Source organism: Macrobrachium rosenbergii, chromosome 34 (genome assembly GCF_040412425.1).
Source record: "Macrobrachium rosenbergii isolate ZJJX-2024 chromosome 34, ASM4041242v1, whole genome shotgun sequence".
NCBI lineage: Eukaryota > Metazoa > Arthropoda > Malacostraca > Decapoda > Palaemonidae > Macrobrachium > Macrobrachium rosenbergii.
This window is the reverse complement of record NC_089774.1, coordinates 8,143,136-8,156,032: the sequence shown is the minus strand read 5'-3', so window position 1 is coordinate 8,156,032 and position 12,897 is coordinate 8,143,136. Positions and strand designations below refer to the sequence as shown.

General features: G+C 39.6%; 1 protein-coding gene across 1 annotated transcript; it reads right to left on the bottom strand.

Moving 5' to 3' along the window:
* Window positions 1–7,825: 7,825 nt before the first annotated feature.
* On the bottom strand, window positions 7,826–11,728 carry LOC136856155 (uncharacterized). The gene is made up of 4 exons (XM_067133821.1): window positions 11,678–11,728; window positions 10,972–11,231; window positions 10,598–10,738; window positions 7,826–10,324 (listed from the first exon to the last, which is right to left on the bottom strand). The coding sequence occupies exons 1-4, from the start codon at window positions 11,712–11,714 to the stop codon at window positions 8,684–8,686; spliced, it is 2,079 nt and encodes a 692-aa protein (XP_066989922.1). The 5' UTR covers window positions 11,715–11,728; the 3' UTR covers window positions 7,826–8,683.
* Between the last annotated feature and the right edge of the window lie 1,169 nt (window positions 11,729–12,897).

Sequence of the window (12,897 nt, the reverse complement as noted above, 5' to 3'; positions counted from 1 at the left end):
CAATATCCGGCTTAGCCGAGGTATGTTCATACCAAGTTGTTTATTTACTTTCTGTTAGGAGAAAGCTAGACACTTTCCCTTTATAAATACGGCTTGCGAGGTTTCCTTTATACATCTTTCAAGTTGTTTATTTACTTGCTTTTGGAAGGAAGTTAAAACATTTTCCTTTATATAGACGGTTTATGAGTTTTTGTTTGTACCATATAAGTTACGAGTCATACCATAACTTTAAATCTTTCACAGTCTAGTCCTGATTTACTTAATGAAAGCTATGTAAAAATCACCCTTATATCTTTCATATTTTCTTTTTTTTAACTAATAAAAACCAGAAATTTGCATTGCAACCTTAAAATATTTTTCACCAGAGGTATTGTGCTTGAAGGAGGAGCTATATAAAATTTTATGCTTCCAGAATGAAACAATACCTCAGGCTATGTCACTGAAACCAAAGCCACAGAGTCGTAAAGTTTGTTCCTTGAAAGAATCTCTACTTCTTTGGATTTATTTGTTATTGTAGTATTTGTTGCTTAGATTTTCAAATCTGCCATTTGTAATATAACTAATTTGCACTTCAGTCCTGACAAGTACAGAAGAAGAACTTAGTAACATTCCTTTTAATTCTCTGAGAATATACATCTATTAAAATAAATTTTACTTGAAAATAACCAATAGTAACTCAGAAAAAATTTCAGGAAATTATAAAAGCTATGAAAAGCAAAGATTATACTCTCTTTAGATAATATTTATTCATATCTATAAGCCCAGTCAAAACTAATCAATAAAAAAATATATTGAAAAAGATATTTACCAACCAAATCCTATCGCCATGGATCAGTGACCTCGACATCAAAATATTCATGGTAGTAACCATCTGCCTTTCGGGATTCTTCAGTAGGTGACCTTGAATATTAAATGCCAGCAAATGGCAACACCCATACAATCCCTTATACCCTATACCTTATACCCTATACCCAATCTCCTCGTACGATGTGCCCTTGAATATTAACGATGACCTCCAAAAACAACTCTGGGTAAATATAGCCAATAATAATAATAATAATAATAATAATAATAATAATAATAATAATATAATAATTCCAATTATTAAAAATGTATTTCCACCTTCTCATTACCTAAAAATACCGTCTTGCCTTTACACTCTCCTATCCTAGTTAACTTTGGTTATGCAAATTCACAGCAAGATTGTTAGTGTCAGGAAAAGAGAAATTCAATTTGCATGACAGAGAGAGAGAGAGAGAGAGAGAGAGAGAGAGAGAGAGAGAGAGAGAGAGAGAGAGTCGAATGGTTTTCCCTGCTGAACCCAGGGTGAGAAGTTCATGTGAGGTTCATAATCATCCCTTAGGAAGCACCCTTGGGTTTATAGCCTAAAATGCATTATGCAAGAGAAGCAGAGTTTCTCTCTCTCTCTCTCTCTCTCTCTCTCTCTCTCTCTCTCTCTCTCTCTCTCATTATGCATCACGTCTTTCCTTTGGGTGCGTGTTTTAGGTCAGCCCGAGATGGCTCGTGCAAACATGGTTACCTTTTATTTACTTACATTTCTCTATTTCCTTGTTTTAAAGAGAGATATACACTGAATGACGAATTATTATTCTTTTTATCTGTAAAAACACCTTCAATTACATAACTACATTATACATTTAATCACTGGAAAATGCACATCTAAAATGGACTATTGCTGAGTCTGAGATTACATACTATTAAGAAATGCACACGTCATTTGGAAATGCGAACGTCTTGTTTACATTCTGTAGAAGGGCAAATCATTTCCTTTCATTGTGATGCAACTGGATCATGTCACCTCTTCCCAAAATGGGCACAGTTCTGTAATGGCGTTGTGCCCAAGGGCGCTTGCTGCAGGTAATAATTACAGGAGCGAGTCTGGGGCAACGATTGGGTAGTAACATGATTACCCCGAGGTGCCATGAGACTTTGTAAAGGCGCAAAACGGATAGCGTGAGGTGGACTTCATGAACGCGCGCTTATTCAGTGGATGTTAAACATGTATAATATACCTGCTTAAAAAGATATTACTGCAATTCTGTGTATTCAGTCGTGCAGGCTGAATTTGCCTTGAAAATTGGTGGTAGTGAACTATCTCTCTCTCTCTCTCTCTCTCTCTCTCTCTCTCTCTCTCTCCTCTGATCTGTTTTCCATTGATATATTGTATAATTTATTCTAGAACTCTTTCACCTGGTCTGCGTCCATTGACACGTTCCATTTCATTGTATGAACAACTGAGCCTCTCTCTCTCTCTCTCTCTCTCTCTCTCTCTCTCTCTCTCTCACCAATTAGATAAGCCACCAAACGCGTCGAAGCAAACGCACCCAGCCATCTCCCTTTCTCTGGCAAGGAGGGCAGCAGCTTCTCGGACTAAGAGAATACCTCCGATACCCCAGTTTTTCTTAACAGCACAAGAACCCCAGGCTGCGCGCCACTTTCGCTTTCTGCGTTTCTTTTTTTTTTTTTTTTTTTTGGCTATTTTCTGGTTTTATTTTTTTGATTTTCCATTCCTTACTTGGTGCCAGTTTGTCCTTCTGTGTTGTGGTTGAAGACTGGCTGCCAGGCAGATGTTGGTTCTGACTGGTTGGAGTCGGCTGGATGTGCATTTACCTGGCTTCATATTTGTCTAACTGGATGTAACTGTCTGCAGTTTTGGATGGATGATTGGCTGTAACTGGTTGTAGCTTCCTGCCTTTTTATCTGACTGATTTGTTATTACAATTCTGCCCACATCTGGCTACAGTTCTGTCTGACTGGCTTTAAACTGACTGCTGGTTCTTCTGACTGTCCTGTTCTGACTGTATGACCTGTGTAAAATTCTTGACTGCTTGACTGTGACTGTGGAACTTTCTGACAGTCTTCCACTAATTTGTTGGATGTCTGTTTCTATCTGACTGGCTTGCTGACTGTCGTTTTCTGCATGACTGGCCTGCTGACTCGCCGGAATTTCCGCCATGGGTCATTTTGCTATGACTGGCTGTTCTTTGACTGACTGGCTGTTTGTTTACAGACTGTCTTTTGTAGTCTGTCCCAGTTCAGCTGACAGACACAACTCTTTGACTCTGTAATTGACTTCCTCATCTCTCTTCCTTCACATATTTTCCCCTCCTCTCTCTCTCTCTCTCTCTCTCTCTCTCTCTCTCTCTCTCTCTCTCTCTCTCTCTCTCTCTCTCTCTCTCTAAGTCTTAAGCAGCACCTGTCTCCTTTCATCGATGCCAATCCCTCCCTAGGACCAGGTTATGCAACAGAACGATGACTAAGCAAGCACCCAATCGACGACGCATGATTAGCAAACGTACACATTACCTATAAGGTCACATCGGCAGTCAAGTAAAAACATATCTTCGTACCTCTAGTCTGCTTGCTTTCATAACAACATTCACCTTAGTTTGTTTTTTTTATGGGTATGTTTTGGGGCATGGAGGCTGCTGGGTATGGGCCACATGCTCTGATTTAGTTGCAAAAGTTGCGTAGGTAACGGGGAATGCGTGCCTGATAGATATTTGGGAGTGCTTGTTGCTATACTTACCGCAGGGAATGACTTCTATAAAAGTCTAAATATACTATCAATCTGTAGTTAGATAGGAGTTATTTCCTATAAACATTGACCATGAAACAATATTTAATATCTTATGAAGGACTCGTCAAAATTTAAAACATGGATGAGTCCCCAGAATGTCTCGAAAACTTAACAAGATTCAGTGTCTTTAGACAGATCCAATAAAAGTGGAAATAATAAAGGACAGGCATCAAGATTTATAGGGTTTTAATAAATATACCATAAGCCAAAATAAAAAGAAATCTAAACAAGTCTAGGACATACAACAAGGAATACACAGTTTGGAGCATTTAATTAAGAATGGTAAAAGCAATACATTCTCAGTAAATCGAGAAGAAATATTTGTTACGGTAATCTATCTATATACAATCGAAACGAAACAAAAAATCCAGTCCATAGCAATCGGCCTGCTAAAGCGATGACCGACATACGACGAATTTTGCCAGTCACTATGGCCTTGTTTTTTCCACTAATGTTTTGCCCTTTCCTGTCACTTTTTATCGTAGGTTTTGTTCCAGTTACTGACCTACTTACAAACATAATCGTTTTCTTATATTTTTTATACGTCATTACATAACTTTTCTTGCCGATTTAGTCGTTAGAGGTAAACCAATACTCCATCCTGTGCTTATTCGACCGTACCTTTAAGCTATATGCTGGTTTTCCTGTATATTATATATATATATATATATATATATATATATATATATATATATATATATATATATATATATATATATATATATATATATATATATACTGTTAACACTCATTGTGGTTCCAGGTGGCCAGTGACCAGAAATGTATTAAGATTATACTTTAGAAAATGCTTTATTTGCACTGCTGATTACAACAATGCAATGAATTTCCTCCCTCTCTCTCTCTCTCTCTCTCTCTCTCTCTCTCTCTCTCTCTCTCTCTCTCTCTCTCTATTGGAACGCAGTATGACATTTATGATCAGGAAATGAACTTAAAACTGGTTTTCCTTTATCTATTTATTTAACTATTATCTATCCATTTACGGAAATGGCTACCTAATCCCACTTTGTAGGTGTTTCTTATCTCTCTCTCTCTCTCTCTCTCTCTCTCTCTCTCTCTCTCTCTCTCTCTCTCTCTCTCTCTCTCTCTATAAAAAGAACCCGCTCGAAAGAACGGACGCCACGTAACTCTCACTTTCGTCAAAAACTTCTTTCTGGTCGAGTAAAAGGGACCATGCCCGAGTTTTTCTCTCTCTAGAAAACCCGAACGGGCTCTAGAAAGGTGGGGTTGGGTTTTTTTGGGGTTCCTCGGTATACGCTTTGAATATTCTTCTCTTTTTCTTTTTCGTTATACGCTGTACGGTAGGTATTCTGTTTTCTTCTTCTTCTTCTTCTTCTTCCTCTTCCTCTTCTTCTCATACTCTGTAGATATTCTGTTTTTCTTATTCATATTCAAATCTATTATATGTTTGTTGATGATTATTTGTTTGCGTCTTATTATTTTTAGCTTCTGTCTTATTATTTTTAACTTAACCTGAATCGAATATTTCCAAAGAAAATGTGTAAAAAAAAAAAGAAAAACAAACCTAGACTGGAATATCTAGTCACCATCTCACGTCCACAATAATGGAATATACTAAACCACTGGAATTTTTCATAGTTCAGTGTTTATTGTTTATCTCTACTAAAGGTTCCTTGATGCCGTGGAGATCGAGTGCTATTCTACTGAAGACGAATGAACACGAGAGAGAGAGAGAGAGAGAGAGAGAGAGAGAGAGAGAGAGAGAGAGAGAGAGAGAGAGAGAATTTTGTAAAAGATCATGAAATGATAATAAAAATAATGATTAAGTATACATTAGTACAACATCATTTTACCACTGCCACGCCCCAGGTGTTTTGTTAATGTTATCAGTGAAAAAATAACACCCAGTCGGTTTAACATAAGCTAATAATACCATTACATCAGCTACTTCCTTTCCCAACCTGTCACTCACTTGGTAATGTGATGACGCAATCGCAGATATATATTAAATAGCAGTATTACCTCTTGGTTATAGCACCTTCGGCAAGATGGAATTAGGTCACTGAGCTGAAAAAATTTAAAAAATATTATAAAATATATTTTACATAAAATGAAAAAATAGAATAAAATTCCTAAATGAAAAACTGGTTGCTTATTACCAAAATCCATCGAGAAATTTGCATAAAAAGAGATTGTGAGAAAGACACAAAAAAAATAATCTTTATGGATTCAAGCACAGTGTCATTTTTTGGACAGCATAACGTAATAAAAAATATATTGAATATGACATTGTTAAAAACTGAAAAAGGTCTGTGAATATATATGCCATTCATTGGGTTACTTAATACGGATATGAAACCAAAAAAGTTATGCAAAAAAATAATGTAAGGAACAAGTAAAGAAGTGGCCATCACGATCTGCATAGATCGTGGTGTGTGATGTTGCTTATAAAAACACTTGATAAAAAAAGATTATTGGAAAAAAACCTTAAAAAACTTAGACAAGTGGAAAAAACGATACAAAAACGTGCAAAGAAGTGGGACGGATGGACAGAGCAAAAATGCAAATTCGAAAAAAATTGCAAAAAAACTTGAAATGAGGTAATGCAAATAAGCAAAAAATCTGAGATTACACCATTGAGATTCTTCAGTATATCTGTTTCAAAATTGTTCTAGATATTATCTATGAGTAATTATCTATGATTTATCGAATACATGTTATGGCCTGATTTACTTTTGTTTTTTTCATCCACTTGTAATTTTTAACCACACTTTCACTCCCTGGTCTTGTATGAAGAAAAATATTGCGGTAATATATTAAGATATATGCAGTGGTCTTAGATAAAAGATGATATATATCCATGAATATGTTTCTGTGACGTTATAATCATTCCTACCGTCATTATTGTTAATGTGTGCTCATAACATAAAGAGACCAAATTTTATAATTTTCTATTATTTTCACTGGAAGACCTTTATGCCGCATTGACTACACACACACACTCACACAAACACACTAAGATTCCCCATTCACTCTGACCATACCATCCACGACGCCATTTTTGGTCACCAAGTAAGTCAGTTAACCCCTCAAAAAAACGCCATGAATATTTAAATGCATTCTTCTAACCAATCTACTTTCATCCTTTACCTTCAATTTCACACTTGCAACCATAGCTAAGGTATTTTGAGACAGACTAATGGAGGTCACGTGACTCAGCAAATCTTCGAAGGAAAAGGGGTAAATAAGATGTCATTTAGACTGAAGGAACAAGACTGATTAATGACCAAAGACTGATTACTTAAATTGGTAAATGGCAAAGATTTGGCTGGGTCACTTTGCTTTAGAGAGAGAGAGAGAGAGAGAGAGAGAGAGAGAGAGAGAGAGAGAGAGAGAGAGAGAGAGTAAAATGTTTTACTGAGGGAGATTTAGAGAATGAGGAAGAGATTTCCCCAACTCATCTTATGGAGAGGAGAGAGAGAGAGAGAGAGAGAGAGAGAGAGAGAGAGAGAGAATATTTCCTCTCTCTCCAAATAAGATCACAAAGAAATGAAAGTTCTTGCCTGCATCGAAGAAGCATTCTGGCACTAAATATTTTTTGTCAGAATATGACGTAATCTGAAACTCACCAAGTGATAATATTATTGTTAATAATAGTAATTATCATTTTCACTATTATTAACCCAGTTCAGAGGTCCTGAACTCATTCACATTGGATATTTTATTCAAAAACTACTTTCTTAGATATTGTTACTGACAATTTATGAATCTACATATCTTATTAATTGTTCTATATTAATTTTTATATTCTTTTTCATTTTGTCCATACTTTTCAGAACTGGACATCATTCTCGGAAGCCTGTGCTTTGTGTGGATAATACATTAGAAAATTCCCATGAACATTTTTTGCGTTTTTAGATTTGAATTATATTCAAAACTTTAACTGTTCCTTTTTCTTTATCAGATTAATAACCAATCTTTTTTTTTAATAAAATGTATCTACAGTTCCTCGTTTATTGAATTCGAAAAGAGCCTTTTCATGTATCTGAAAAATTTCCAGCTTTGATTGAAACTGATTTGTTTTGTCTTAAATATTTTGGGGCTTGTATTATTTGAGTTATAAAGATATATAGCCTTTGTAAAACTATTCTTAGTATTATTAGAATATTATTCAATAAATACTGGTATTTTATCAACTTGACAAAATTATGTTAGGTCTACAGAAGAAAACCAAGCAGATTTTATAACAAATAACGTTTTATTAAAATATACACATATCAAAATCACGTACAGCATAATATACAACGCAAAATAATGTACAAGAGAAATATATCTTACAACAACAACATGAGCATACATCACAATGCTATACATATACAATAGCATATGTATACGTAAAGGTATTTGGCTTGTACCCTTACTGGGTCTAAGCAACAGATTTACATCAAGAGACTGAGTATTGATGGGAAGGTAAAACTGACTGACATTAGTAGGTAAGATACTGAAAGTTGACAAACCCTGACTATAGAGAATGAGCAGCAAAATTCATATCTTGATTAGGAGTAAATTGTAAATTGTAATTTCTGGGTTGGAAATTGATAGAACACTTCCAATACGTGAAAAATGCTACGTATAACAGCTTGGTTCAACTGATCCACTTGTAGATGAGTAGCAAGATCTAGCCTGAACCTTGTTTACAAACTTGTCCACTTCAATAGATTGGACTAGATTTAGTCTTAAGTTCCCGAAGAAGTTGCTAGGACTTGTCTCAAGATTTTTGGACATTTCACTTCAAGTTTAGAAAGTATAGAGTCCCAAAACTCACTTCTTCTAATTTTGCCATCCTACAGAAGATTCTCAGACTAGTATGGAAGATGGTCAGCCTAGTTCTAAGCCTTCATCTCCTACTTATTCTTTTACCAAGGAGTGACAGGTCCTACTCCAAAGGCTTGTCCTCTTACCTACCCATAAAGATGGAGTGGTTAGAGACAGTCTAGTCCTTCATCTCACACTGAATCGAACCCAGGGTTTAGACACAGCCTAAACCTTCATCTAAAACTTAGTGGGACCCAGTGAAGAGCTTTAGGGCAAAGGGTCGGTTCACTACGTATCCACTTTTACGGTACTGCCGCCTAGGCCTTTGTCTCCGCCTAATCTGACGTCGATTGCACCGAGGCCGGCTCCTAGCCCACCACCTCCTCCTCCAAGTCCAATTCCTCCTCCTGATCCTCCAAGGCCTAATCCTCCTCCTGGTCCTCCTGGCCCTCCAAGACCTACCCCACCCCCTGCTCCTCCAAGGCCTAATCCGCCTCCTGGTCCTCCTGGTCCTCCTGGTCCTCCAAGACCTACCCCACCCCCTGGTCCTCCAATGCCTAATCCACCTCCTGGTCCTCCTGGTCCCCCAAGACCTACCCCACCCCCTGGTCCTCCAATGCCTAATCCGCCTCCTGGTCCTCCAAGACCTACCCCACCCCCTGGTCCTCCAATGCCTAATCCGCCTCCTGGTCCTCCAAGACCTACCCCACCCACTGGTCCTCCGATGCCTAATCCGCCTCCTGGTCCTCCTGGTCCTCCAAGACCTACCCCACCCCCTGGTCCTCCGATGCCTAATCCGCCTCCTGGTCCTCCAAGACCTACCCCACCCCCTGCTCCTCCAATACCTAATCCGCCTCCTGGTCCTCCTGGTCCTCCAAGACCTACCCCACCCCCTGCTCCTCCAAGGCCTAATCCGCCTCCTGTTCCACCGAGGCTAACTCCACTTACTGCTCCTCCAGGTTTAAATCCTCCAGTTGCTACCCCAGGTTTAAATCCTCCAACTGATCCTCCAAGGCCTACTCCACCTCCTACTCCTCCAAGTCCAAGGTCGTTGGTTGTTCCTCCAAGCCCAAGACCACCACCTGCTCCTCCAATTAACGTTTGCAAATCTAATTCATCGTCATCTACCGACAGACTTAGCGGAACAGCTCCTCCTCCTCCTCCAAGGCCAAGGCCACCACCAGACCCACCAAGGACCACACCTCCAGAGCTTACTCCCCCACTCACTGCTCCCAGCCCAAGCCCTCCTCCACCAAGACCTAGTCCAAGTCCTCCACCTGCTCCTCCTAGCCCAAGTCCACCTCCTGCTCCTCCTAGCCCAAGTCCACCTCCTGCTCCTCCTAGCCCAAGTCCACCTCCTGCTCCTCCTAGCCCAAGTCCACCTCCTACTCCTCCTAGGCCAAGTCCTCCACTTACTCCTCCTAGCCCAAGTCCACCTCCGAGACCAACTCCTCCAGCTCCAAGACCATCTAGTCCGCAAGGCCCGTCAACTGTCACAGTATACGGCACGGCCTGTTGCTCGACCACAGTGACAGCCTTAGTGACGAAGACCGTCTCTAAGGCGATAGCCGGCGTAAAGTGCTCCTCAGTCGCGGTCAGCGTCTGGACGATGGTAGGACCTAGCTTGACCGGCAGGGGAGCCTCGGTCACCGTCACGGTCTTGTAGACGGTGTTCGTCACCGTGACGAACTTCTGAATGGTCCTGTCTACGACTCGGGGAATGGGGACCGTCTCGGTGTATATCTTCTGCTGGTTGACGGTGCGAGCGATCACCCCGCCGACCTGGTTGATCCTGGCTGCGTCTCGAGTGATGGTGTGGAAGACGGTGATGGTGGTAGGGATTGACCTGAGCTGGATGTCTGTGACGTAGACTTTCTCCGGGACTTCGGATACTTGAGTGATTGTCTCGTAGAAAACCTTTTGTCTCACCTTCGGAAGGAAATATGGAAGTTTGAATGATTATCTGCATTAAATTTATAGAATGAAAAATAAAAAGCATCGTATGTCTACTATGAAAGCAATAAAGGAGATTTATTCTACCTTTCCAGAAAAAAGTAAAGCAAAACACATTCTTTGAGAGGCATATGAAACAAATTACAGCAGAACACACCTAGTAGCTGCAACTCTCTCTCTCTCTCTCTCTCTCTCTCTCTCTCTCTCTCTCTCTCTCTCTCTCTATCAAGACTGAAGAGTAAAACTTACCTCGGTGGCATAATCGGTTTGATAATCAAACGCCGTGGTGTAAAGGGTTCTCACAATGTTCTGGTCTACTGTCAAGTACGCTTTGTCGTATATTGTGGTCGCGAAGGGTATATAGACCACTGAAGTCTTGTAGATAGGAGCCTGTGGTGGAGAAGGAAGTGGGAATAGGTAACCAGGGTGTGTGTGTGTGTGTGTGTGTGTGTGTGTATATATATATATATATATATTGCTATGAGTGTTGAGTGTTCTCCCTCAGGTGGGTAACCTAACCCCGCTGACAAAATAATGATCAGAAATGACAAAATCAACCAACAAATAACAATAATGAACAAATAATCAACTCAAAAACATAAAAAAAAATAAGAAATACTTACGTATTGCGGCACAGTCTCCACGTGCGTGACGAAATCTGTCACGGGGTAGCAGGGCTGGATTTCCGGCCCATAGAAGGCGTTGACGTGTATAGGGGCGGGGGGTGGCGGCGGTGGGGGGGCGGGAGGACCCACGATCACTGGGATATTGTGATGGTGGCCACCTTCTTCCTGTTCCCCGAATCCTTTTTCCTGAATCCCTCCCGCGATGCCCTGCAGACAGAGGGCGGTGACTGCTAAGGGCAGCAGCCACCCCTTTGCGGCTGGAGTAGAGTAATGGAAGGAGTTAGTGACTGTTTTTATTATCTTGTTTACTGAGAGGTGACTGTATATATATATATATATATATATATATATATATATATATATATATATATATATATATATATATACTCTCTCTCTCTCTCTCTCTCTCTCTCTCTCTCTCTCTGAATTTCATACTATGATCAATACTGAATTTAAACAGCTGAGTTAAAACAGGTTATAATAATAATAATAATAATAATAATTTCAAGGCAAAAGTAATTAAGGGAAGTCCATAGCAGTGAAAATAATATTATAAAACCATCAGAGTAAACAAAGAAACAAGTATGTGTGCATATATGTATACATACATGCGTGTGTATGTATGCATGAATATACAAGAACTCTTCAACAATCGAAGAAAAAATAAACAGAACACCGTCTCGTCTAACCAAACACTACTTACTTGCACCGAACGCCATAGCAGTACGGCGTATCTTCATGAACTAACACTCCTTCAAGTCAGGCAGCGCCATTTATAACCTCGGATGGGTTGCCAGATGACACCAGAGGTGGCACCATCGACTTCTTGGCCACAGACCGGTTTTGTTTTTTTGTTTTTTTGTAAGTAAGCGACATGTAAGCTGGGCAGGTTGGTGGCCCCTTTCTTTTCCTTTTTTTTTGGGGGGGGGAGGTTGCTTTCAGCGTTCAGTATCTGTGGTTCCTCATAGGCTGGATTTTGGGGAGGAAAGTGAAATTTTGGCGGCTGAGATGTGCAAGAATTATTTCTGACTATCTCCCTGAGTTCAGAAGTTTGTTCCATAATGGCTTTTTTGTCATCATTACTCTGGTTTGTGCTGATACTAAAGTATTTCTAGAATGTGAAGTATTTTGGTTTGGGATTTTTATACACCAGTTATGATAAATAATAAAATTTTCTCATGTTCCAAATCTCAAGACCAGAATAAATATAGTTATTTTTGAAACAGGTAATACTACCACATAAGACAGAATAAAAAATAATTGAGAATTAAGTCAATGAGGGTCCCTCAGTCCAATCTGGAGTCAGTCTCCAGCTCCAATGCTTCCCAGTAAGGCCCTCGAAGACATTAAATCCATTTCTCGCTTATTAATTCACTGATAAATAAACGAAGAGGCCAAACAATGAGGCAAACTGGATTGCAGCGTCTGCAATTATTCTTAGATATTTTCTGTGGAAGATAAAAATTCAAGTATGTCTTGGCCTAGTTCCAAGAGGCGTTTGAAGAGGAAAGAGGAAATGAAAGGGAAATTGGTATCACTGAACTTGTTCCAAACGGGTTTTTTGCAAAATGAGGAAGTTTCTTGAGAGGAAGAGAGAGAGAGAGAGAGAGGAGGGGAGGGTGTCTTAGGAATATCTTACGAATGGTTTCATGAAACAACCGGGGTAAAGATTACCTCATCGAGGCCCCCCAGTCTTTCTGGTATATATTTTGACTTAGCAATGACCACTCACGTCTATTGTTAAATCTCATCTTCTCTCTCTCTCTCTCTCTCTACCTTAACAGCAACCCACAGCACTCTCCCAGTGAGTGCCCAATTCACTGCTTAGGTCAATAGGGGCAAAATGGATTCTTAGGGGACGCGCCCAATTTTTCCAGGCTGAGAGAGAGAGAGAGAGAGAGAGAGAGATTTTGAATGTGCGGC